Raw genomic sequence first — 24,702 nt, forward strand, 5'->3', positions numbered from 1 at the left:
ATCTATTTTAGTATTTGGTCCACTAGATGTATTTTTCCCTGTAATACCTTACTGTGCAATATTTGCATCTTGAATAAACTGAGACACTTTGTATGTTTGTTCATTCTACTTCCAGTTTAAATGTATGCTTATGCAGTTACCAATTCTTACTGGCTAAAGTCGCATCTTCTCCATAAGTTGAACTGGGAAGGAGAATAGTGCCTATTTGAGTAGGTTACAGTAATCCATTTAAGGATAAATAAAGGCCAGAGACTGTTCACCAGTGACGTTTAAATGACACATTTAGATCCAGCCATTTGCCAAACTTTATGTAGGTTCCTGCACGTTCTCCCATTTCTCCTGCGTCCTCCATGTCCCCCCCAGCAGAGACTGGTGCTCTGGCTGCCCACCCACAATTCCTGGCAGCCTTGACTTTAGAATTTGATTTGAGCTGAACCAGTCATCAGGGAAGTGTGCCTGCATGTCAAAAACACAGAACAAGATGAGCAGGGTGTGTGTTTGCATTTGTGCCTGTCACTGATATATTGGTGGTAGCGGGTGGCATGAGGGCTGAGATGAGCTTGCTGGTCATGGAAGCAAGAGCGGGAACGCAACATGGCAAAATGTAGTCTAGAACGTAAATTTATTTTCAAAATGTTCGTACCAGTCAAACAACAAAACATTCCCACAAAGGAAAATATACAAACAAGACATAGTAACTCAGGTTACAAACATTAATTAAAATGACTGCTTTTGAGCATTTGCTCCCTCGAGGGTGAACACGCATGTAGCTTATTAAACGTTCTGTGGGTTCTGTGCCTGTCGGATGTTCAGTGTGTCTCTCAGCATCAGGTCTCGGAGTCGCCAGAGGGCATCTGCCATGGTTGTGTGGGCACCCTTGCTCTTCAGCCAATGGGATGGCAGCCGGCTCTCCTGCTCTTTGGTCAGACGGACGTCTTTCCTGCGCGCTAGAGATACATCCATAAACGGCAGGAAGATTATTAACAGTTTTGGAAAGAAGCCGCTCCCAAGGTGAAAACAGCTAAAAATCATACAGAAAAAATGAAGACAGACCAATGTAATAGTGTTTGTAACTTCTCCCATATGCTGCACAAAACAACTCCAATTCCTTGGTAACACAAAATAAATAAATAGTGCAACTGTCTATTTAACTCCTTTAATGCCAGAAGATCTCACCTGACAGAGCCTGGTCCCACCTGCTGACAGAGGGTGACTCTGCATGGAGACCCTCAATATACTTCAGGTAGGCGTCGGAATGCAGGAGGCACTGGGACCTGGGAGGTGGACTCACAAACATGGGCGTGGAAGGCTGCAGCAGGGCAGGCTGGCACATCTGGCCCTGTGTCGGATAAGGGGGAGGGGCCTGTTGACCTTGCCCTAGGACGCTCATCTGGGAAGATAAGCACAGATATCACAATCATTCATTAGGCACTTTCTTTAAGTGTTAGCATCTTATAAACACTTTTGTATAATGTATAATGGTCGGCCTAACATACAGGACATACGAGTAGATACCTTAAGCCACAAGGACCCCAGCCATCCCAACCACATTGCTGTTTTCATTGCTGTCCTCAGGGAAACAGTATCAGAGCATTGGCTCATGGACAAACAGGGTCTGTAACAGCGTCTCCTTTCAGGCACTAAGGCTACGCAATGGCTGATCAGGCAATTGGTATGAACACTGCACATTTTTTGCATTTCTATTTTTTCATATTTTAATCTTCCTTAACCTTATTTAATACTCATTTCATTGCCTGTATCTAATGCTGTCCGGTGTACCGTTGCATTTGATTAATAAACAGATTTTTTTGCCTTCAGAACTGCCTTAATTCTTTGTGACACAGATGCTTGAAACATTCCTCAGAGATGCTGTGCCATGTTCACATGACAGCATCACGCAGTTGCTGCAGATTTGTCGGCTGCATTTCCTGATGCAAATTCCCGTTCCACCACATCCTATAGGTGCTGTACTGTACTGACATCTGGCGACTGCACAGGCCATTTGATTACAGTGAACCCATTGTCATGTTCAAGAATCCAGATGGACTGAGCGTTGTGACATGGCGCGTGATCCTGCTGGAAGTAGCCATTAGAATCTGGGTCCACTGTGGTCAGAAAGGACCTAGTCTGCAGCAATACTCAGGTAGGCTGTGGCACATACACGATCCTCACCTGGTACGAAGTATACCAAGAAAATATCGCACACACCACTACACCACCAGCAGCCTGAATTGTTCATAGAAGGCAGGTTGGATACATTCTTTCATATCATTTATGCCAAATTCTGACTATAACATCTCAACGTCTCGGCTAAAAACGAGCCTCATTTGAACTGGCAATGTTTTTCCAGTCTTGTATTGTCCAATTTGGGTGAGCCTGGGCCCATTGTAACCCCAGTTTCCTGTTCTTAGCTGACAAGAATGATACCTGGTGTGGTCTTATGCTGCTATAGCCCATCTTTCAAGGTTTTATATGGTGTGCATTCAGACATTCTCATCTGCATACCTTGGTTGTAACAAATGGTTACTTGAGTTATTGTTGTCTTTCTATCAGCTTGAAGCAGCCTAGCCATTCTTTTTTGTTCTCTGCCTTAAATATGGGTGTACTAACATTAGGCAATCCATACTGTAACTGAACATGTTTGACCCCCAAAGTCTAGTTTGTTTGACTAGTGTGATCACTCTATACCTGCTTGAAGGGGCCGAACTGGGGTACGGTTCAATTGGACTTGGGCATGGTAAGCATGTAGTGTGATCGGTAACCATGCCCAAGCACGGAACACAGACATGTCAAATGATGCGACTGGCACACACATGCGCATATACAGACTACAGATGAACTGGACCCAGAAGGAACAGATCAGGAAGGCTGTACAGGTCAGGTAGGGAGAAATATTTAACAAACGTGGCAAAAAAGTGATTGCTTTGGTCTATGGCAGAGGTGCAGTGTTTGCTGGAAATTTAGGCTGGTGAGAGTATCCAGAAACAACTGGATGCAACATACAAGTAGCCAGAGATATCTGGTAAAATGCAGGACTCTCTCAGCATGATTAAATGAAAATAAGTGCGTTGCATACTCAGTAAATCTATGAGTGTCGTGCGTCATCGTACCCAAAACAACTCCAAATAAGCCACAAAATAAGAACATTAATAATGAATTTCATACTGCTGCACGATAGCACTTTTCTTTCTATGTTTTCTTAAACACAAAAGATGACAAAAGCATGCTCAGAAAGCAGCCCAGAATGTTAAATGCAATGTGTGCACAGGCCAGCGAGGAAGTGGTGAGGGGGCAACCGTGCTTGGGCACAGTACAGGACAACCGGGCCAGGTGTGAGTATGTCCCAAGGCATTTCTACCCAGAGAACCACTACTCACCGGATGTTTGATTCTAGTGTTTGATGTGAACATTAACTGAAGCTCCCCACCTGTATCTGCATGATTTCATACATTGTCCTGCTGACATATGATTAGGTGATTATCAGAGGTGGATAGTTCAGGTCCAGGTAGTAAAAATCCAGTCCAAGATTTTGTTTCAACCAAGCAGTTCAGTACTCTCTGATGGTGACTCTTTATACTCAACTGGTTGGTTGAAACAAAATCTTGGGCTGGATTTTTACTTTCCGGACTTTAACCATCCACCTCAGCTGATTATATATTTGCTTCAACGACCAACTGAACAGGTGTACCTAATAAAGTGGCCAGTGAGTGTATTTCACAATGAAATCATTGAAGCATCCCACAACCCTAAAAGGAAAAACTGAAAATAGATTTTTAAGCTAAATTAATAATAGAAAACACCTAAAGAAAACCTACATAACATTTGACCAAAACTCATTCAGAGCTTGCAGTCATGTGAAAAACATAGGACACCACATTCAGTATTTAGTTCTTTATTAAGAAATATCAACATATCAATATTATATTTTCTTTCAGATAATATCTGTAGATAAAGGTAATGTAATTAATCACCTATGCAAAAACAAGAAACAAATTCAATTATTTACCAGACAAAATAAATTATGATGCCAATTTCCACTGAGGAAAAAAAGTTAGGACACCCTCACATCCATTACCATTTAAAATGCATAGAATTAGATTCTGGTTCACCACATCAGGTGAAAACGATTAGAACATTGTTACAGAGCTTTTTGGTGGAGCCGGTCTTATTTAAACCACAGACATTTAGTCTGGTTTGCTCTTGATTGTTGAAGTGAGTGGTATCACCATGGTCAGATCCAAATAGCTCTCTGAGGCCTTCAGAAAGAAGATCGTAGATGCATATGAGTCTGGGAAATTTATAAGTAGAGAACATTTAAAATTTAAAACTGTCAACATGGCCCGGTCAAGCCATCTTAGCAAGTTCAGCCCGAGAGCAGACTGCAAGATGCTTAAAGAAGTCTCCAAAAATCCTAAAATGTCATCATGGGAAATACAAGAAGCTCTTCAGGGCAAGATTGAAGTTGACCAGAGACCACCTAGACGAAGACCAGGACTTTCGGAACAATGTGCTTTGGACGGATCGATCTAAAATTGAGTTATTTGGACACAATAACAGAGAACATACTTGGTGTAAACCAAAGACAGATTTTGAGCAAAAGAACCTCACACCAGCTGTGAAGCATGGTGTGGAAATGTCATGGTTTGGGGCTGCTTTGCTGCAGCATGTCCTGACCAGCTCACCATCATGTGATCCACTATGAATTCTTCATCGTATCAGAGAGTGCTTGAGGACAATGTGAGATCATCTGTCCACAAATTGAAGCAGAAGTGGGGGTGGACCATGCAACATGACAACGACCCAAAACATTCCAGGAAATCTACCAAGAAAAGGCTTAGAAGAAAGTAATGGAGAGTTCTGGAACAGCCAAGTCAAAGCCTGGATCTGAATCCTATTGAGATGCTGTGGGTTTAATTAAAACGAAGTGCATGTGAGATACCTTTCAAGCATCTCACAGCTTAAGGACTTCTGCACTGGAGAGTGGGGAAAACTTCCTGCCAGTGATGTCAGAGATTGATAGGTGGTATCGGAAACGTCTTATTGATGTTATTTCATGCCATGGGGGGACATACTAGCTAGTAGGGCATAGGGTGTCCTTTTCCCTCAGTAGGAACTGGCATCTTAGTTAATTTCTTTTGTTAAATAAGTGAATTTGCTTCTTGTTTTTGCATAGGTAATGCAATTACAACATCTTTATCTACAAATATAATTTGAAACAAGATTTAATATTGATATGTTGATATTTAATAAATATTTAATAGGTGTCCTAATTTTTTCACATGACTGTAGATACGTTTTCTACTTCATGGGTACTTAAAGAGGCCAAACTCTATATTCTTGAAGTCCCACAAAAGTCCCTAAAAGGAAAGGGCTGCCTCACACAGAGGACGAACCACCAGAGTCATACCTGATTTCCGTAAGCACTCCCAGCGCCCGGGGATCCTGCTAGGGTGTTCACACCCTGCCCCATAACACCTAGGAAAAGGATATTAGCAGTTCACAGAAGCATTGGCCAACTGTGCTTCTACAAGGGCACTCTAAAATTAAGCTCATCCCCATGAGTTCAATCTCCATGGTCACAGCTGGCCGAAAACCAAGCATGACATTTTATGATAAAGTTCATTTTTGGAATTATCTAAATTTTACAAAAGTGAAGATCAAACAACAGTGACGATCGAAACAACAGCTGACGATAATCTAATTGTCATTATGCAAACATGATGAGTATCTGCTTTAACACTGTGAAGAAAACTTCACAACAACCACAGTGTGAACGTTACTGAAGGTAAGTCCTTCTGGTGCTTACTGGTCATTGCCCACTGAATCCTGAACGGTGGAAACCGGTTATTGTATGCTAATATTGTTAGGTAAGAATACATTCCCATGCGATTCAGATCAGAATCTGGATTGTTGGTCAGAGAATCCGAATTAAGGGTTTGGCTGAATGAACCGCTAGGTTAGCTGGCAAAGTGACTCCACGATGTCCTTGGCGAGCACCTCGGCCTGTCGTACAGGTAGCCCCTCCGCGGGAAGCGACTGCACGAGTATGAGACACGGTGGCTGCAGAGGTGCGCTTACCCAGGTACGGCATGCCAGGGAAGGCCAGCATGCGTGATGGACAGTGCTGGGCTACGGCAGGCAACCCCGTGTGATGTGTCCACATGCTGCCCATTCCGTCTACAGGGCCCTCAAAGGGCAGCATAGGCAGACCACATGTACCAAGCATGTCTTAGAGGGGTGGGAGGAAGTGACAACAGAACAGATGCATGCATCAATCCCATGCAACTAGTCATGCACTAGCGTTCATTATCAAACAGTACAACTTCTTAGATGAAGGAGAGGACATAACATGAAGATGGTGACTGTTAGTGGTATAAACTATATAAAATGACATCATGCTCATGCAATCAGTGCTTTAACTGAAGTACTATGTCTCACATGCTTAACAAAACAAAAACATTCAAAACATGCCATCTACGCATGGATCTGGAATCTTCTTTGTAAAGTGAACTTTACAATACATGGAGTGGATATCCCAAAGACTTAATCAATTAAATGCGCAAGTAAGAATAATAATGATGGGGGGAGTTGAAAGACATGAATCGTTGAGCAGTTCTGCTTCCGATTCCCGCGCCATTGTCACCCGCAAAGAGCCGCTGTGTCCGTGAGGGGTTACCTGACACAGGCGTCATGTGCTGGTTAAGCACCCCCATTGGGGTCGGGGGGGGCACCACTCCCACGAGGGCCCCTACTGGGGTACCTGCTCTCGGGGCAGCACCCTGCTGCTGCTGGATCAGCCGCTCCTGCTGCTCCACCACTTTGGCCGCCCGCTCTGAGGGGAACAGCAAGACGCACCACCGTATGATTGGGCTGTAATCGGCATCTGACTGACCTGAAATGGCCAGCAGAGCAGCTTCCCGCATAAACTCTACAGTGTACAAATTAAGAGTAAAGAGCGGCCGACACTGGAGATTAAGTAAAAATGTCGGACGTGAGCTGCCTTCCATTTCCCGACTCATGTGGTGGGATTAGCTGTTTCACATTCATTGGATCTGAACTATGCTACTACAAGAGCTGGAATATATGATCATTTACTGTAGCTGGAATCATTTGGTAGATCACTGAAAAAATCCATTTGAGGATTTCACACTGATATTAGCTCATAGGAGTTGCGCTGTATTTTTACTGAAATATGCTGATATATGTAAATCTGAGCAGTCTCTTAATGAATGAAATTAACATTTTCTGGAGGAAGAGATAAGTAAAAATCAGCTTGAAAGTCACTCCACTGTCAACCACTAACATTAAAGTAGTCTTTCACAAGTGTAAGATGTAGCTAATGGGTCTTTTCCTTGCCTTCATACTCCGCTTTCTTGTTAGCCTCCAAATTCCTCCACTCAGTGCCCACGAGACGGCTGAGCTCCCCGAAGGAGAAGTCAGGGTGCCGGGCCTTGATGACGGCTCGCATCTCGCTGCTGAACAGGATGTAACCGCTCATGTTGATCTTCCTCTTTGAGCCCTCTTTTTTGCATAGGCCTTTCATCAGTTTTGGCGTTGACTATGGTTGAGGAACATGGGGAGGATTATACTCACTTAGCATGTAGCATTATGGGTCTACACAAGGGCGTCAGAAGCATTTTGAATGTGGGGGGGGACACACTGACATAAAACTAATATTTTATGTTAAATGTTTAGGGGTCCAAATGAATAATTATGATATGTGAGGGGGACACGTCCCCCTCAGATTTAATGGCGGAGACGCCCATGGGTCTATTTTGCAACACTTGGGTTCGCTTGCCTGCGTAGGTGTGTAAGGCATCATGTCCAGGTCGCCTGCTAGAGACGTCTGTAGCTGTGGCATTACTTGAGCGTCTACCAACTCTCCATCCTCATCTCCAAGGTCATCCAGCTCCTCATCGGTCATGTCGGCAAACTTGGCCTCTAGTTCCTGGATCTTCCTGTCCAACAGTGGAGATGGTTCCTTCTGGGGCACAATAAGCTTCCTGACAGGAAAGGAATATGCAACAAAATAAAATCAAATGCAGCTCTTGTTGAACTGCAGTTGTCATGGGCAGCCTGGAGCTTGTTTCAGCATCTTCTACATCCTGCATGTCACATGTACACGTATTAGCTGGCTTATTTTGAAAGCTCCTGATGGACACAGAAAATCAGTGTTTAACAAGGGTAACAAGCCAATGACAACCAATAGCAAAAATTGACATAAATATCTTAATTGTCTTGACAATGTTTCTCTTAAGCTTAGGACAGCTGTAAGTAACTGGTGTTGATATTAAAAATTACTGCAATATTACATCCATTTCATTTTGTGGAATTTTCTTTCTTGACAAGACTTAAAATGAGCATTTATTCCTTATTGTCTAAATTACAGGACTAGTTTGACTAACAAGTACAAATCACAAGCTTCTCTTGACCTGAAGTAGTAGATCTCATCATCAACCACTTTGGCTGATAGAGAAAAGCGCTTCAGGCCCTTAAATTTCTTCATCTGCTTCTCGCTCTCAATATAGCGGCTCTCGCAGAGCAGCACGTCGTCCTCGGGGATCTCCGTCGGTCGACAAGAGAGGTACTCCTTGAAAGAGGACACTGCACACTTCCCTGTGGGCAGACCATGTCAGACAGTGGGGGTACATCATCACTGAAAACGTTTATGATATTAAACCCTGATATGATTCTTTCAAATCTGGTCACTATCAGAGGAAAAGAGGACAGAATGGATACTCTTAGTCATATCATTGCCGGTTTTATTCTGGAATAAAAACAGTGATATTAGATCCTCTTTGAAAAAATACATGCAAAGATTTTCTCCTGTTGACATTTGTAAGGTTGAAAACATCTGATCAACGGTAACATAAGGATCATTGAAACTGAGTGGAGACTGAAAAGTGCCACTCATAAGTATGTAGGATTGACTACCTATAATGCAGGTCATGGGACAGGACTCCTCCATGTTGCTCAGGAACACCTCCTTCTTGTAGAACATCTTTGTCGGCTCATGTTCGGTCTCCTCTGGATAAATGAAGATCGGCCCAAAGAAATATGCAGCACCATCACGCACCCACATCTTCTCGATCCTGCCAGGAGCAAGATTCACGACTAAGCAGTTCAGCAAACCAACACAACTGCGCCATAATATAGCCAAACGCTTAAAACATCTTCAGAAATGAACCATATATTTAGTCAATTAGCATGAGGCATAATACGAATAGCTTGCTACAAATTGCTAAACAAAACGGAACTTTTTATATTACAAAATTTTAATAGGAATTCTATATTTAGAAAGGGTTAGGATTATTTATGCACAACATACCGTCCTACTCTGTGCCGCACAAGGCCATGTGATCGTATGTAGACATAGTCGCCTATTTTCAGCCAAACGTCATTGTAGCGAAGCTGCTCGTAGTACTGACATCCTGGCTCTCCATTGCTCACATCCAATGGCACATCCTCTCTCTCCTGGAAACCACAACGCATGCATTTAAAGTATATTTTCTTCTTGACTAAAAGCGTGCATAATATGGTCTTCCTGTAACGACCCTTACCCATTAGTTTTGGGTCGAAGGATTGTCTGAATTCTCACCTTATCAATGACGGCACTGACACCTGCTCCTCTGGCTTCATCGGCCATCTCTGCTGATTTCTCCTGCTCATTGTTCCGGGCATTGGCAAACATGGATGCAACTCTCACCACAGGTAATGGCACATCGCGCGGGGCCAACCTGACAGAGCTCGGTGGCATCGTCCACATCTTAATCTTCTTGAAGGACTTTGTCTTGGCTGAGTAACGTGACTCGCAAACGAAGACATCATCCGCCTTGAAGCCCTCTGGATGAAGCTTGAAGTACTCCTGCAGACAGCCCCACTTCCATTACTGACTAAACTCAGCTACAGATCACCCATAAACCCACAGTTGAGCCTCCTGTGAAGCTGTAACTCATAAAGTTCACCCACCCCAAACAAAGAGGAACACACACCCATCCTTCCATTGAATCTAACCAACACCAGTAGACACTGCTAGGCTTTACCTTCACAAACATGACCACACATTTGCCCAGAATTTTGCTGACAGGAACTTTACTGTAGTAATCACTCTTGAACACTTCCTTCTCCAGGAACTTGCGTGTGGCTAGATGGAAGGTTTCATTTGGCCTGTAGAACCAGCAGCCATAGAGCCACTTTTCACCTGGAATAAGTAGAAAATACCTACAATTCATCACACTGAATAAAACTTCCTGGATGAGAAGAACATTTACTAATGTCAAGAGGAAAACCGGTTCTAAAGGTGAGAACTCAAGTGTGTGACTGCAGCCAGAACATTTTCAGAATGTTTCAGTGACCGACTGGAGGCAGCACTTACCAGCATCGTCCTGCCAGAGACGCTCGATGCAGACGATGTGTGGCTGCAGGTTGGGCTCCGCTGGCTGCACGTAGACGTGGTCCCCTATGCGATAAGTGCTGTCCTCAAAGCTGCAGTCCTGGCTGAAGGTGCGCCGGAGCCCTGGAGTCAAGTCTTCGCCTTTCTCAGCCTCTGTGGGTTACCGTTAATCAGGTTACATTAACATGGGCTATCTGTTCAACATGGAGCTAGCTTAAGTACTGTGATGGGATGAACCTCTTTTCTCCTCCTCTCTCTTCAGCTTGTCTTCCTCGATCTCTTTGGGCAGCTTCTCCTTCTTCTCCCTCTCCACGTCGCCATGGAGGTGCTTTGCGGTATAGCTGAGTGCTGGTGTGAGCAGGATCTCCCCATTCTTGCAGAGCTTGTCCCGCATGTGGATGAAGAAACTCTGCAGCTCCACAGCATCCTCGAAGATCTCAGAGTCCGTCCTACGGAGGAATGGCCACAGAGTGTTTCATGAATGTTCCGTCAGACCAGTCTAATTCCTATGCCATTTTCAGCTTCTCGTCTATGTACACCACAAGCAACATCTAAGTATGGCACTTACCTTTTAACTATTAACAGAATCTCCCAGAAACAAATTTAAAACCTTAAAATAAAAAAAAGAGGATTACAATTGTCTTCAATTGAAGAAGGTATTTATCTAACCTGTGAAGTCGTCTTGCTTTCTCTAGCATCTCAAACATCTGTTCTTGGAAGACGTCTAGTCTCTTATATCTCCCGTGGTCCATGTTGTTCCTAATGATCTCAAAGCTGAGAAGTGGCTTGTTGGGATCGGCTGGATCTCTAGCGGGGATCTCTGCCAAAGAGTCACTGTAGCAGCGACCTTCATCATCCTGGTGACCCAGGACAGAGACAAAGAGGGTGCGGATGAGCTCCTGGATCAGTAGCGAAACGTTAGGGACGTGGGCATCTTCTCCACCCTCCAAGGACTGCCGGGCCTCCAGTATGACCTTGTGCAGGACCAGGGCATCCTTGTAGATAAGCGACTCTGGCTCGTTGTACGTGCAGGCATTGTTGAACATGAGCACAAAGTCCTCAACCAGGGAGTCCACGTCCAGGTACTTGTTAGCCATCACATGGTTCCAGAGTTTCTCCATATCCATGGGCTTCTTGATGGTGATATAGTAGTCGGGGAGTTCGGTGCGAGATGGCAGGCGTTGGAAGATGGCGCTAAGACGACGACCTCGTTTGTCTGTGTAGTTCTTCACGGTTTCATAGAGCTCATTCAGTTTCTGCTGTAGAGGCGTCAGGTACTTAGATTTCTTTGGAGAAATACCACTCTTCCCTGGAAGCACAGAGTTGAACATGACTATCATTGCTTGGAATATAACAAGATCATTCTTGCAGCACTTGTACCTTGTATTGGCAGCTTTGGATTGGGAAATGATTACATTTTTTATACATTTTCTTATAAATGTTCCAACATCCCTCGGACAGACAGCAGCTAAAGAGATTTTTACTGATGGGCACATACTTATTTTCAGTTTGGGAGAGGCCATGTCATCATCATCAGGCATGGGGCCTAGCTCCTTCCTCTTGTCCTTCATTATCTTCTCCAGAATGTTGGCGTCATTGTAAACCTACCAAGCAATAATGAATGTTCTTTACTAATGCAAAAATGATTGGTTGACATTAGGGATATTTTTACCTTGGGTCTGAAACAGGTTTTCTGAATAAGGCTGTTTTTGTAAATCATACTTCGTCATATTCACATTACACCATTACAACCACTACATTTATTCATTTATTTATTGTAAATTATTTAGGCAGCTTTTGCTTTCACACATTTGCTACACTTATTATTCCTACTGTTCCCTTATTAGCAAACAATTCCTGATCCTTTGGTTCGTAAAAAGACACTTTGATATTGATCTGACATGGCAGGTGCACAATGTATCAAGCCCGACGTCTTCGCCCCGAGACCCACCTGAGAACCTTCTTCGTTGTAGTGACGTGCATTACGGAACATGAGCCTCATGTCTTCCACAAGCGACTCCTCGCTTAAATACTTGTCAGAGCGGATGTTGTGCTCGATGGTCTTGAGGTCCATGGGCTCCAGAATGATCTTATAGTAGTCGGGGTAGTCCTTCTTGGAGGGCTTGACCATGAAGAGACTGCAGAGCCGACGGCCCGTGCCTTGCTCGCGGGCGTCTGCCACTGCGCGGTAGATCGCCTTCATCCAGCTCTTCTTCGTGTTCTTCTTGTGGCTGTTAGTCACAGGAGTCAAGGTGGTGGCACTTTTCATCTCATCTCTCTTCACACACACGTCTGGCCTAAAGTACTGCTAACCATAACCCTAACTCATTCACGCCACAACCACCTAAGAAGACTACACCAGTAATGGCTAAAAAGACATTCTGACAGCAGATGAAAGTCACAGATTTTCCTTGGTTCTCCATCTTATATTAATCTTGTGGATGTCAGATTTTGTCAGTTGGTTGCAAGCATGCACAATTATGCACATGCACACATGCGTACATGCAAACACAAACGCACACGCACACACACACACACGCACACGCACACGCACACACACACACACACACACACACACACACACACACACACACAATCAGTACCTCTTCCTCTTGCCGCTGCCAGTGTCTGACATGGAGGACACCACACACTCTTGGTCTTCCTCTTCTCTTTTCAACAGTTCCTTCCTCTTCAGCTAAAAGACAGCAAGACTAAGATGCACACACATTGCTTTCCATAATTAATAAGGCTCTCTCGCCTTCTCTAGCTCTCATGTGGCCAAGGGAAGGAAAGCAACTGTCCATTAAAAAATGTTAACATTAGACATATGCGAATTAACACAGTCCTTTTTGAAAGCAAAAGACTCATGTAGGGCACAGAAACGCACAAACCCAAAAATATTAATAAGCACATAAATATTAATCAGCTTCACACAATAGATGCTCTCTCTGCTACACAGATAGATAGATAGGTTGGTTCATCGGTTGGTTGGTCCGTCTGTCGGTCCTTCGTTCTGTCTGTTTGTCGGTCCAACCATTGGTCCGTCAGTCGGTCAGTGTGTCCGTCTGTCCTCTAACCACTTATCCTGGTCAGGGTTGCAGGGGGACCTGGAGCCTATATTAGGGACCACAGGGCATCCTAGACAGGATACCATTACAGAGAGCTATGGCAAATTAATAGTTAACAGGTTGAAGACAGAAGCAGTACCTTACCTGAGCAGTCAGGAAGACCGTGCTTGAACAATAACACTTCCACTATTAGCATTCGGCAATTCGACACTATTAATTATATTTACATTCTGCCGATCTTAAAGACATTAAAGGGGATGTTTAAATGCATGGCTCCAATAAACTTTATAGTCTGTTAACAAATGACATATAATGACCACATGTTCTCGAAAACAGTGGAAAAAACATCAACAGCCTCATATATCCATAGACTACACAAATGCACAGAGAGACACAAATACCTCCTGCAAAGGTCAGAACATACAGGATGGGAGAGTGACCCTCAGTGACTGGAGAACCATGTCATCAGTGTTTAAGTGTTAAGCAGACCCTTGAACATCCTCTAAAATTTAGACCCATGCTGGAAATTGCATAAGCATGAACAAAAAAAAATACTCCCGTGAGAGACTGACAAAGATTAGGAAGCATCACAATTGGGTTTAAGGCCCAAATTTACCAAGAATCTTGTGACGAAACCAACCTGAAGGATCTGCTGCAGCTTTATGACCCGCTTGTAAATGGGCGAATGTGGCAGGTTGTACTGCTTGGCATTCTCAAACATCAGAGTGAGGTCTGCACCTATCTGCTCCACATTCTCATACTCGTTGTTCATCATTTTGGTCCTGCAGATGACATCAGAACAGAAGTTCACTGTCATATTCACATTTATGGGGGTGCTTATAAATAAAATACTTAAACTCTCAGTGGGATAACAACAGGGTCCTGCCCTACTAAGGCAAAACCCCATAACTGCATATATGATCAAAGTAACTGAGTTATGACTGAAATCAAGGCCCTTGGGCTCAGTTTTGATAAAATATCTTAGTTCAACTGTGTGCAGATCTGAAGGAGACAGAGAGTGTGAAAATGGCAGTAACTTCCAAAGCTACGCTAAAACCAAGACAAGACGGCCTTTTTTCTCAGCTTCGGAGTCAGCAAAGAGATCACAGTGTTTGCCTTTGTAGAGCAGTATACAGGAACATTGCTTCCACCAGCAGAATCATTTCATCTTGGAAACTCCACACAACGACACCTCAGTTTCACTTACGGCCAATAACCGCAAATGTCATAGTTGAATTTTGCTCAAGGTGACCTACCGGATCTGCTGGAAGGAGATGGGTTGCTTGATTTGGTGGAAGTAGTCAGGGTACTCTTTCCGAGAGGGTAACTGCAGGAAGGGCTCAGCGATCAGTTGGCCCTGGCTGTTCCTGCCAGTGCGCACGGCCTCATACAGCTGGAAGATGGGGCTGCTCACGTCCAGACTGGAGCTCATGCTCTCTGCCTCAGACTCCCCCTCATCGTAGCGAACAGCCCCTGGAGAAGTCGCAAGTCAAAAGGTGAGCCATCTACCCTCTAGACCCTGGTCCTCACCCATATGTTCCATGGTTTTCTATACTGGCACACAAAGGCCAATGGCAAAAAAAAAAACACACACACACACACGGCAAGGACATACCGGCAAGCAGGGCGTCCTCATCGCTCTCGGAGCCGTACTGCAAGGCCATGGTGATTGCAGAGAGACGGTCACCCTGGACAGACCTCCGATTCCTCATGCAGAGAAACCCCACCGTCATCCATGTGAGACATTTTAAACCGAAATCTCCACAAAGCCATACCTCACATTTCAGATCAACAAGTCAATACAATAATGAGTCTCCATACCTGATGCGGAGACTGGATTTAGTGGGCTCAGCGTGTTCGATTTCCATTTTTCTCTGTGTGAAAATCTTCTTGATGGTGTTTGCATCCTTTAAATGAATGTAACAAATTACTTGTAAGTTTTAAAACTGCTGAACAAATAAAAATAAACTGATAGTAATGAAAGAGTGGTGACGTGTGTGCCTGTAATACCTTAAAAACCTGCGAGCCTGGCTCATTGTAGGTCTTGGCATTTTTCACTAGCAGATCTATGTCCTTTGCCATAGAACTGACACCTTTGTAGTAGCCCATCTAGGTCAAAAAAATTAAAAATCAAAGTCCCCAATTTATGTGTTTTACTTAGAAATAAAATTGTAATGCATGTAAAAAAAAAAAACAAATGGAATAGATCAGATAAGATATAGTTTATTAATCTCGGAGGGAAATCTATTCATCCTATAACAATGTGAATCATAAACAATTAATTTATAGTCAGCATGATGTTAGAACACACCTGTATCCTCTGCCCGATGGTTCTCAGATCGATTGGCTCCTTAATTACAGAATAATAGTCTGGGTATTGCTGAAACAAAAACATTCAGAATCTGACCACTGCTAACACTGAAAATCTTATTGAACAAGCAAGACAGACATGCTGCATTTGAGTTTACCACTTTTGAAGGGAGTTTCTGGAAGAGCTCGCTGATCAGGTGCCCTGATGGTTCGGCGAAGGTCATCACTGCCTCCAAAAGCTGTTCAAGGACTTCCTTCAGACAGCCGGTCGGAGTCTGATTTGGATATACACAGGCAGAGAGGCCCTCCTCTCTCTTAGACAGAACTTTCCAGATTCATTACAAGCAACATGCAGCAGGTCGCACTGCATTTCCTTCTACAATAACGTTATGGTACTAACTTGTAATATATCACACATTAAGAAAATAAGGATAAAATACTTCTTGATATCATCTAGATTTTCAAAGGTCTCAAAGGAATTTGCCTGTGGAGAAAAGCTCTTCCGTAAAGAGCTCTCCTGTAAATGTTTCACATAAAGAATCGTCACTAAAGCACCTGACCTCTTCTTCAGTAGAGGTCCCAGCATTTTCCTGGATATCCTCCCCTTCATCATCATCATCTTCATAACCACCTCGCTGCACAAATTCATTCTTTGTGCGCAAGTACAAGTTCCACAGCTTGTAGGCAGCCTTGAGTTCTGGGCTATCAGCCTACAGAGAAAAGGACACCCGAAATACCACGTGTGACCCTCCCCGTTTGGTCAAAAAACAACAATGGCTTTGCTGACCATTCAAGTGAATGTGATACATGCCTTGTAATAAGCCTTGGCGTTGTTGAATAAGAGCTGAAAATCACTGGTGAGCTGTTCAACGTCATCATACTCCTCCATCTTCAGCTTCTGCTGGATCTTCATCATGTCTATAGGCTGAGTCACAACTTCATAGTATTCCGGCTGGTTCCTTTGCACAAAAAAATAAGCAGGGGAACATCACTTCTTGCAAATTCATAACTACATTCTCTAGGCATGCATTGTTATACACCTGATGTTTCAAATACAGGTAAATGCAGAATTCCTACCTTCTCTTAGGCACTCTGATGAAGAGCTCGCAGAGCAATCTCCCATGGTCATCCTTGTAATCCCGGACGGTATTATACAGCTCATGACACACGGCAATCTGGGAACACGGATGTACCATGTCAGCCAGCTAACAACAGGTAACGAGTAAGAGAAATTAACATGACTGAACCTCCCTTGAGAGTATTTCTGTTTTCCGCGGTCTGCTCCTTTGTCAATCAAAGCAAACATGAGGATACAGCAGGAAAAAAATGACTCAAACAGACATTAGGCAGGGATTCTGCTGAAAGCATCACGTAAAACAGAGATTTCAGGTTCCAAGCTCTAAGTTAAACGCACAAAGAAGTGTGGGCGGCTTCACCTCCACATGGTGAGTGGGCCATAAAGAGCTGTCTTTCAGTCTTAAACTTTGTTAGTACAATGCAACTCTTCAGTCATGTGTTTATATAGACACAAAGATGTACAAGGTTTTCAAAGTAGCAAAAAAAAAAAAAACACAATCACAATTCCCTTGTATTCAAGAATAAAGCCAATAATTCATATTTATTGTGATTGATATGAAGGTACCTTAGTAAAATGCAGTTTTTTTTCCAAAAAAATTATTTTATGGCCATTTTTTTCTTAAAAACATTGTTATGTATCCATGCTCCGACTAGGAGAAACAGAACTGCACAGAAAAAAATGACAATTTTATTTTAAATGCAACAAATTTCATGTGTCACCGGTACACCTCAAAATCTGTCGAAGATCTTTAACAAAATGTTTCTGTACATATTGCAAAAATCTATGAAAATCTTTCACTTCATCCCTTGAGATGTGTTTTTGTCTGAGCGAGGTGGTTATGAGGTGGTTTGGTATTTTAATATGAAATACTGGTGTTGTACTGAATGACGGATATTGTTGCCCTGAATAACACACATCACTTCAGTCTAGAAAATATCAATTAGCAATTAAATTATTATTATTTTTTGTAGGTATTTTAAGGCATAAAACTGTGTAAAGAAAAAAAAAAAAACGATATTTGAATTATGCTGACTTCCTGAAGAAATGACTCACTAAATGACAGAACATAGGCTTTATTGTGGAACATAGTTAAACCGACATGAGGTACAATTTCATCCACATAATATTAAATCAGCATTCATTATCATAATCTGTGAATTTTCCTTTTAAGTGGTTTCACTGACAAGGAGAGGCATTCTTCTGTTGCTGTACCTGCATGTTTGGTTCTGAAACTCCTCTACTGGAGCATCGCACATGCAGGAAATGCATACTCGGTAGCAGAAGCAGGATACTTCCTGATGGTAGATTTTTCCATGTGCCTCTGAGATGATCTGGGGGATTTTTAAGGCTCCTTTGACAGCTGGCAAGTAATTTGGAACTGCTTCATCAAATTGATTAATCTCACCCTCAGCAATCCAGAAGTACTTTATGCTTGACTGTGTTTTGTCTGTGGTATAGAGCTCTCGATGGCACTCTGCTCAGACGGTAAAAATTCTTCTTCTATATTGCGGGACGGAACACAATTTCTTCTTGAGATCACAGACAATGGAAGTCAGTAACTCAGAAACGCTTGAGGTTTTCGGCAGCCCACTTTGGTTCAGTCTATCAACTAGGAGTTTCACATTCACATGATGAAGACACGGACAGGTGCTGTGGTAATGGGCCTTTGGCGCTGCAAAATGAAATGACCACAATCGCAAAAATTGTCTGTATGACAGCAATCCCAACCACCTCTGAATTGTATTCTACGTGGAGTTGTTGAAGAGATTTCATGAGTGTGCACTTCTTAAATTTCTTTTTTGGGTGACTGTCACTTCCCTGAAAGAAGGTGGCTAGTGTCATCTCTACCGAGAAACGTAATGACCCGTGTTTTCCTCACCAAAGACATTTTTGTGGCCCTGGTGGCCTGTTTTCTTTTTCAAATTTTGATTGTGTTTTAATTAGTTTGACCTTTGCATTTGTTGTTTTTTTGTTCTACAGTACAACCTCGTTAGAATGGACTCGCTTATAATGGAATATCATCTATAACGGACGAGGTCCACTGGTCCCAGCCTTGCACCTTTACGAACATGCAGAAAAGGCATCGGATATAGCGGACTTTGCGTATAATGGAATTTCGCTTATAACGGACAAACAGTTTGGTCCCCAGGGCTGCTATATGTTCTTGCAATTACTGACACAATGATGCCATTGGTATTCATTTATATTTTAAGTAAGAATTTTTATACGTCTGTCATTGCAATTTTAATCAGGACAGTTACACTGAATGACATTTTGACACTTAAGAGCTCAATAACTCCTTAATTTGATCATTTGCAACAGAAATATTTCTGAGTCAAAAAAAAGATTAAATTGAGTGATTTAATGTTATACATACATACATACTTATACACAAACACACACACATCACATGTTCAACATTTAAAATTTTTCTTATATTTTAGACTCTTCAAAGCAGCTCCCTTTTTGCTTCAATGACAGCATTGCAGGCTCTTAGCATTAGAAGGTGGTGATCAGTGGTCATTGTTGACACACCACAGCACACAACAATGAAATGTGTCCTCTGCATTTAACCCATAAGTGACATCGTGACATAGCAGGGGGCAGATAATTCAGCGCCCCGGGGAGCAGTGCCTTGCTCAGGGTATCTCAGTGGTGCCTTGCTGGTTAGCGATTCGAACCAGCAATCTTTCAATTACAAGTGCACTTCCCTTAACCATTAAGACACCACTGCCCCATTAAGATACCACTGCTCTTAACATGCTATGAAACCAGCTTCCAGATGTAACCACCTGGAATGTTTCTCCAACAGTCCTGAAGGAGTTTCCACAAGTGCTGAGAACAAGCTGGCTACCTTACTCTTAATCTTCGATCCAACTCATCCCAAACCAGCTGTATATGATTTAAGTTGGGGAGTGTGGGGGCCAGGTCATCTGTTGCAGCACACCATCTCTTTCCCTGTTCACAAGATAGTACTTACTATATAGCTTCAAAGTTCCCTTAAGGTCATTATATTATCTATATTATGTTGTTGAAAAACCAATGGGCTCACCACCTGTAGGAGGGGCCAAAGGGGTCGGGTGCAGTGTGAGTTGGGCAGTGGCCGAAGGCGGGACCTTGGCGGTCTGATCCTCGGCTGCAGAAGCTAGCTCTAGGGACATGGAATGTGACCTCTCTGGTGGGGAAGGAGCCTGAGCTTGTGTGCGCGGCTGTGAGGTTCCGACTAGATGTAGTCGGGCTCACCTCGACACACAGCTTGGGCTCTGGAACCAGTCTCCTCGAAGGGAGTTGGACCCTCTTCCACTCTGGAGTTGCTCACGGGGAGAGGCACCGAGAGGCGCCTGTACATTGGGGTTTACCGCGGTGGACGAAAGGGTAGCCTCCCTTCGCCTTCGGGTGGGGGGATGGGTTCCTTACTGTTGTTTGTGCTTATGCACCAAACAGCAGTTCAGAATACCCAGCCTTTTTGGAGTCCTTGGAAGGGGTGTTGGAGAGTGCTCCTCCCGAGGACTCTCTTGTTCTACTGGGGGACTTCAATGCTCACGTGGGCAATGACAGTGAGTCCTGGAGGGGCGTGATTGGGAGGAACGCCCCCCCCGATCTGAACCCGAGTGGTGTTTTGTTATTGGACTTCTGTGCTCGTCACGGATTGTCCATAATGAACACCATGTTCAAGCATAAGGGTGTCCATATGTGCACTTGGCACCAGGACACCCTAGGCCGCAGTTCGATGATCGACTTTGTGGTCGTGTCATAGGACTTGCGGCCGCATGTATTGGACACTCAGGTAAGAAGAGGGGCGGAGCTGTCAACTGATCACCACCTGGTGGTGGGTTGGCTCCGCTGGTGGGGGAGGAAGCCAGTCAGACCTGGTAGACCCAAGCATATAGTGAGGGTCTGCTGGGAATGCCTGGCGGAATCCCCTGTCAGGAGGAGCTTCAACTCCAACCTCCGGCAGAACTTCGCCCATGTCCCGGGGGAGGCGGGGGACATTGAGTCCGAATGGGTCATGTTCCGTGCCTCCATTGTTGAGGCGGCTGACCGGAGCTGTGGCCGTAAGGTGGCCGGTGCCTGTCGCGGCGGCAATCCCCGAACCCGCTGGTGGACACCGGCGGTGAAGGATGCTGTCAAGCTGAAGGAGTCCTATGGGGCCTTTTTGGCCTGTGGGACTCCGAAGGCAGCTGATAGGTACCGGCAGGCTAAGCGGAACGCGGCTTCGGTGGTCGCTGAGGCAAAAACTCGGGTATGGGAGGAGTTTGGCGAGGCTATGGAGAACGACTTCCGGACGGCTTCGAGGAGATTCTGGTCCACCATCCGGCGTCTCAGGGCGGGAAAGCAGTGCAGCATCAGCACTGTTTATAGTGGGGATGGTGCGCTGCTGACTTCAGCTCGGGACGTTGTGGGTCGGTGGAAGGAATACTTCGAAGACCTCCTCAATCCCACCGACACGCCTTCCAATGAGGAAGCTGAGTCTGAGGACTTGGGGACGGACTCACCTATCTCTGGGACAGAGGTTGCTGAGGTGGTTAAAAAGCTGCTCGGTGGCCGGGCCCCGGGGGTGGATGAGATCCGCCCGGAGTTCCTCAAGGCTCTGGATGTTGTGGGGCTGTCTTGGTTGACATGCATCTGCAGCATCGGGTGGACAGTGGGGGCGGTGCCTCTGGATTGGCAGACCGGGGTGGTGGTCCCCCTCTTCAAGAAGGGGGACCGGAGGGTGTGTTCCAACTATAGGGGGATCACACTACTCAGCCTCCCTGGTAAGGTCTATTCGGGGGTGCTGGAGAGGAGGGTCCGTCGGATAGTCGAACCTCGGATTCAGGAGGAGGAGTGTGGTTTTCGCCCTGGCTGTGGAACAGAGGACCAGCTCTATACTCTCGGCAGGGTCCTGGAGGGTGCGTGGGAGTTTGCCCAACCAGTTTACATGTGTTTTGTGGACTTGGAGAAGGCATTCGACCACGTCCCTCGGGGAGTCCTGTGGGGAGTGCTCCGGGAGTATGGGGTGCCGGGCTGCCTTATAAGGGCTGTTTGGTCCTAGTACGACTGGTGCCAGAGCTTGGTTCGCATTGTCGGCAGTAAGTCGGACACATTCCCGGTGAGGGTTGGACTCCGCCAGGGCTGCCCTTTGTCACCAATTCTGTTCATAACTTATGGACAGAATTTCTAGGCGCAGCCAGGGCGTTGAGGGTGTCCAGTTTGGTGACCTCAGGATTAGGTCTCTGCTTTTTGCAGATGATGTGGTTCTGTTGGCCTCATCAGACCGTGACCTTCGGCTCTCACTGGAGCAGTTCGCAGCCGAGTGTGAAGCGGCTGGGATGAAAATCGGCACCTCCAAATCCAAGACAATGGTCCTCAGCCAGAAAAGGGTGGAGTGCTCTCTCCGGGTTGGGGATCCTTCCCCAAGTGGAGGAGTTTAAGTATCTCGGGGTCTTGTTCACAAGTGAGGGAAGGATGGAGCGGGAGATCGATAGGCGGATCGGTGCGGCATCAGCAGTGATGCGGGCGCTGCATCGGTCTGTTATAGTGAAGAAAGAGCTGAGCCAAAAGGCAAAGCTCTCGATTTACCAGTCAAACTACGTTCCTACCCTCACCTATGGTCATGAGCTATGGGTAGTGACCGAAAGAACGACATCGCGAGTGCAAGCGACCGAAATGAGTTTTCTCCGCAGGGTGGCTGGGCTCTCCCTTAGAGATAGGGTAAGGAACTCAGTCATTCGGGAGGGACTCAGAGTAGAGCCGCTGCTCCTTCGCATTGAGAGGAGCCAGATGAGGTGGCTCGGGCATCTGATTAGGATGCCTCCTGGACGCCTCCCTGGTGAGGTGTTCCGAGCATGTCCCACTGGGAGAAGGCCCCGGGGAAGACCCAGGACACGCTGGAGGGACTATGTCTCTCGGCTGGCCTGGGAACGCCTTGGAATTCCCCCGGAGGAGCTAGATGAAGTGACCGGGGAGAGGGAAGTCTGGGTTTCCCTGCTGAGACTGCTGCCCCCGCAACCCGACCTCGGATTCAGTGGAAGATAATGGATGGATGGATGTTGTTGAAAAACAATTTTCAGTAAGTGCATCCGGACTTTTGACTGGTACTGTATATATAAACTGTTATACAAGTCTGTTTGTCTTACGGTCTATCATTCTGGACTAGTAGGCTGGTACAACAGCATAAGGTGGAATCTGTTAAAATTTCCATACTATCTGTTTATTGTGGTTGGAATCCAGATATGTATAAATCACATAAAGTATATGTCAGTTGTGAGAGATAATCAGGAAATACAAGAATAGTAGTTAATACTAAGATTGCTCAAATATTGCTCAAATAAAAGCCAGTCTTCAGCTGTAATTAAAATAAGGGTCATTTTTCTGAAAAGGTTTTTGAAAATGTGGGAAATTATCTGCATATTAAACAAAATATATCAAAAGGGTAATCAAAGATAAATATGGGTCCTCCACAAGTGTAATCATTCTGAAACAGCCATTGTATTAGAAATCATTAACCCAAATGGAAACAAGGCTGACACGGGAGACCAATAGGAGGGCTGAAGGAGAGACCAGCCTCACAGTTGACTCAAGTCTAATCTAAAGGGTGGACTGGTTTTGCTGCTTGTCAAGGAAAAATTAAGGTATCATCCTGTATCTTCTCATCCTGGTAACCATTCTGGCCCATATGAGAAAATGAAAATTTCCCCCTTTCTATCTTACTTAAATCAATGAACAAGACACAGCTAGTTCTACTTGCTGCTCTCACCGTTTCCACGCAAGGACTGAACAAGACTTGTAATTGCACTTACCGGATCTACAGTGGGGATGCTAGAAGCTCTCCGCTTTTTCCGGTGGCTTCCTGGTGTTGAGGAGGACGTCTGTCCATCATCAAAGTCCCCCCCACTCACACTACTGGAGGGGGAAGTCGCCCTCCTCCTCTTGGAGCCCATAGGAATGGCACCTTTAAGCGGATATCGAGTATTAAGTCAGAATCTGCAATGATTTTAACGCAGACGCTAAACAATGTGAAGTGTGACTATATGCTGATGTTTTCAATCCAAATCCTAACCTGTTATACTTGTCTAGCCACACGCGTATCCATAACGCATAGCATGCAAAATTGCGAACTAACAGACAACCAGACCCTACTCCATCCAACCTTCCATCAGTCTTAAAATTGCTTGAAATCCCACCCAATACCTCAAAACTGTTCCAAGCTGAGCTTCAGACAAAGGTTACCCGCCATCGAGCTACCATTTGACAGCAGTACATAGAAAACCATAGAAATCCTCTTTGGTACCTAAATACATTCCTATGTTTCTCTGTATATTTCCATACAAGACTGGACTACGGAAATCAGCAAAATACTATTGGAATATTGTCGTAATGGTCATTAAACCAACAATAAACATACTTGAAAACCCATGTTAACTGTCAGACAATCGGTGACAAAAGCAGCTAGACTAGAAACGGTGATAAAACTGTCAGCTGTCAATGAAGCTAGCGAACTGTTTATCGACAAATTTGGTGAAAATAACTGCACTGATAGTTTAAATAATTTCGGGAAAGTTAAAAATCCATTGCCAAATGAATGACAAACAACAAAGAGGATGCAATTTGCATGAGATCCTAAACATCGTTCCGCCGAATCAGTGTTACTCATTAGCATTTCAGCCAAAACAGGCCACCCCATTTATTCCCCACTCTTACCTGCTATCCACTTAAGTCTCGATATAAACTTAGATTGATTTGATGGGTTCAAAAATGAATCACTGCCAAAAACTTATTTCTAAAAATTAACCATTTCTATGCTGGGGCGGAACCGGAACTCCCATGCTAATTCCACAAAGGGGGCGGGTATACTAGCGGAAGTTCTTATC

At 44.5% G+C, this 24,702-nt stretch overlaps 1 protein-coding gene across 1 annotated transcript; it reads right to left on the minus strand.

Moving 5' to 3' along the window:
• Positions 1–603: 603 nt before the first annotated feature.
• Positions 604–24,666, minus strand: LOC125746974 (protein polybromo-1-like). Its single transcript, XM_049021579.1, has 30 exons — positions 24,533–24,666; positions 23,632–23,783; positions 16,849–16,946; positions 16,583–16,730; positions 16,332–16,481; positions 15,930–16,046; positions 15,773–15,841; positions 15,472–15,570; positions 15,283–15,368; positions 15,077–15,168; positions 14,718–14,934; positions 14,102–14,243; positions 12,997–13,088; positions 12,345–12,624; positions 11,892–11,997; positions 11,063–11,702; positions 10,631–10,842; positions 10,376–10,546; positions 10,044–10,201; positions 9,599–9,865; positions 9,329–9,474; positions 8,935–9,092; positions 8,433–8,616; positions 7,799–8,003; positions 7,357–7,558; positions 6,677–6,832; positions 6,079–6,228; positions 5,408–5,475; positions 1,177–1,390; positions 604–947 (listed from the first exon to the last, which is right to left on the minus strand). The coding sequence occupies exons 2-30, from the start codon at positions 23,770–23,772 to the stop codon at positions 775–777; spliced, it is 4,941 nt and encodes a 1,646-aa protein (XP_048877536.1). The 5' UTR covers positions 23,773–23,783; positions 24,533–24,666; the 3' UTR covers positions 604–774.
• Between the last annotated feature and the right edge of the window lie 36 nt (positions 24,667–24,702).

This window comes from Brienomyrus brachyistius, chromosome 8 (assembly GCF_023856365.1).
Source record: "Brienomyrus brachyistius isolate T26 chromosome 8, BBRACH_0.4, whole genome shotgun sequence".
NCBI lineage: Eukaryota > Metazoa > Chordata > Actinopteri > Osteoglossiformes > Mormyridae > Brienomyrus > Brienomyrus brachyistius.

Excerpts from the sequence above, each read along its gene's own strand:
- LOC125746974 (XM_049021579.1), bottom strand. The coding sequence starts at position 23,772 with ATGGGCTCCAAGAGGAGGAGGGCGACTTCCCCCTCCAGTAGTGTGAGT. Across the intron at positions 9,475-9,598 it reads TCAGTGCCGTCATTGATAAG|GAGAGAGAGGATGTGCCATT; the intron begins GTGAGAATTCAG and ends TGTGGTTTCCAG. Across the intron at positions 7,559-7,798 it reads TGCCTTACACACCTACGCAG|TCAACGCCAAAACTGATGAA; the intron begins GCAAGCGAACCC and ends CCTCAACCATAG.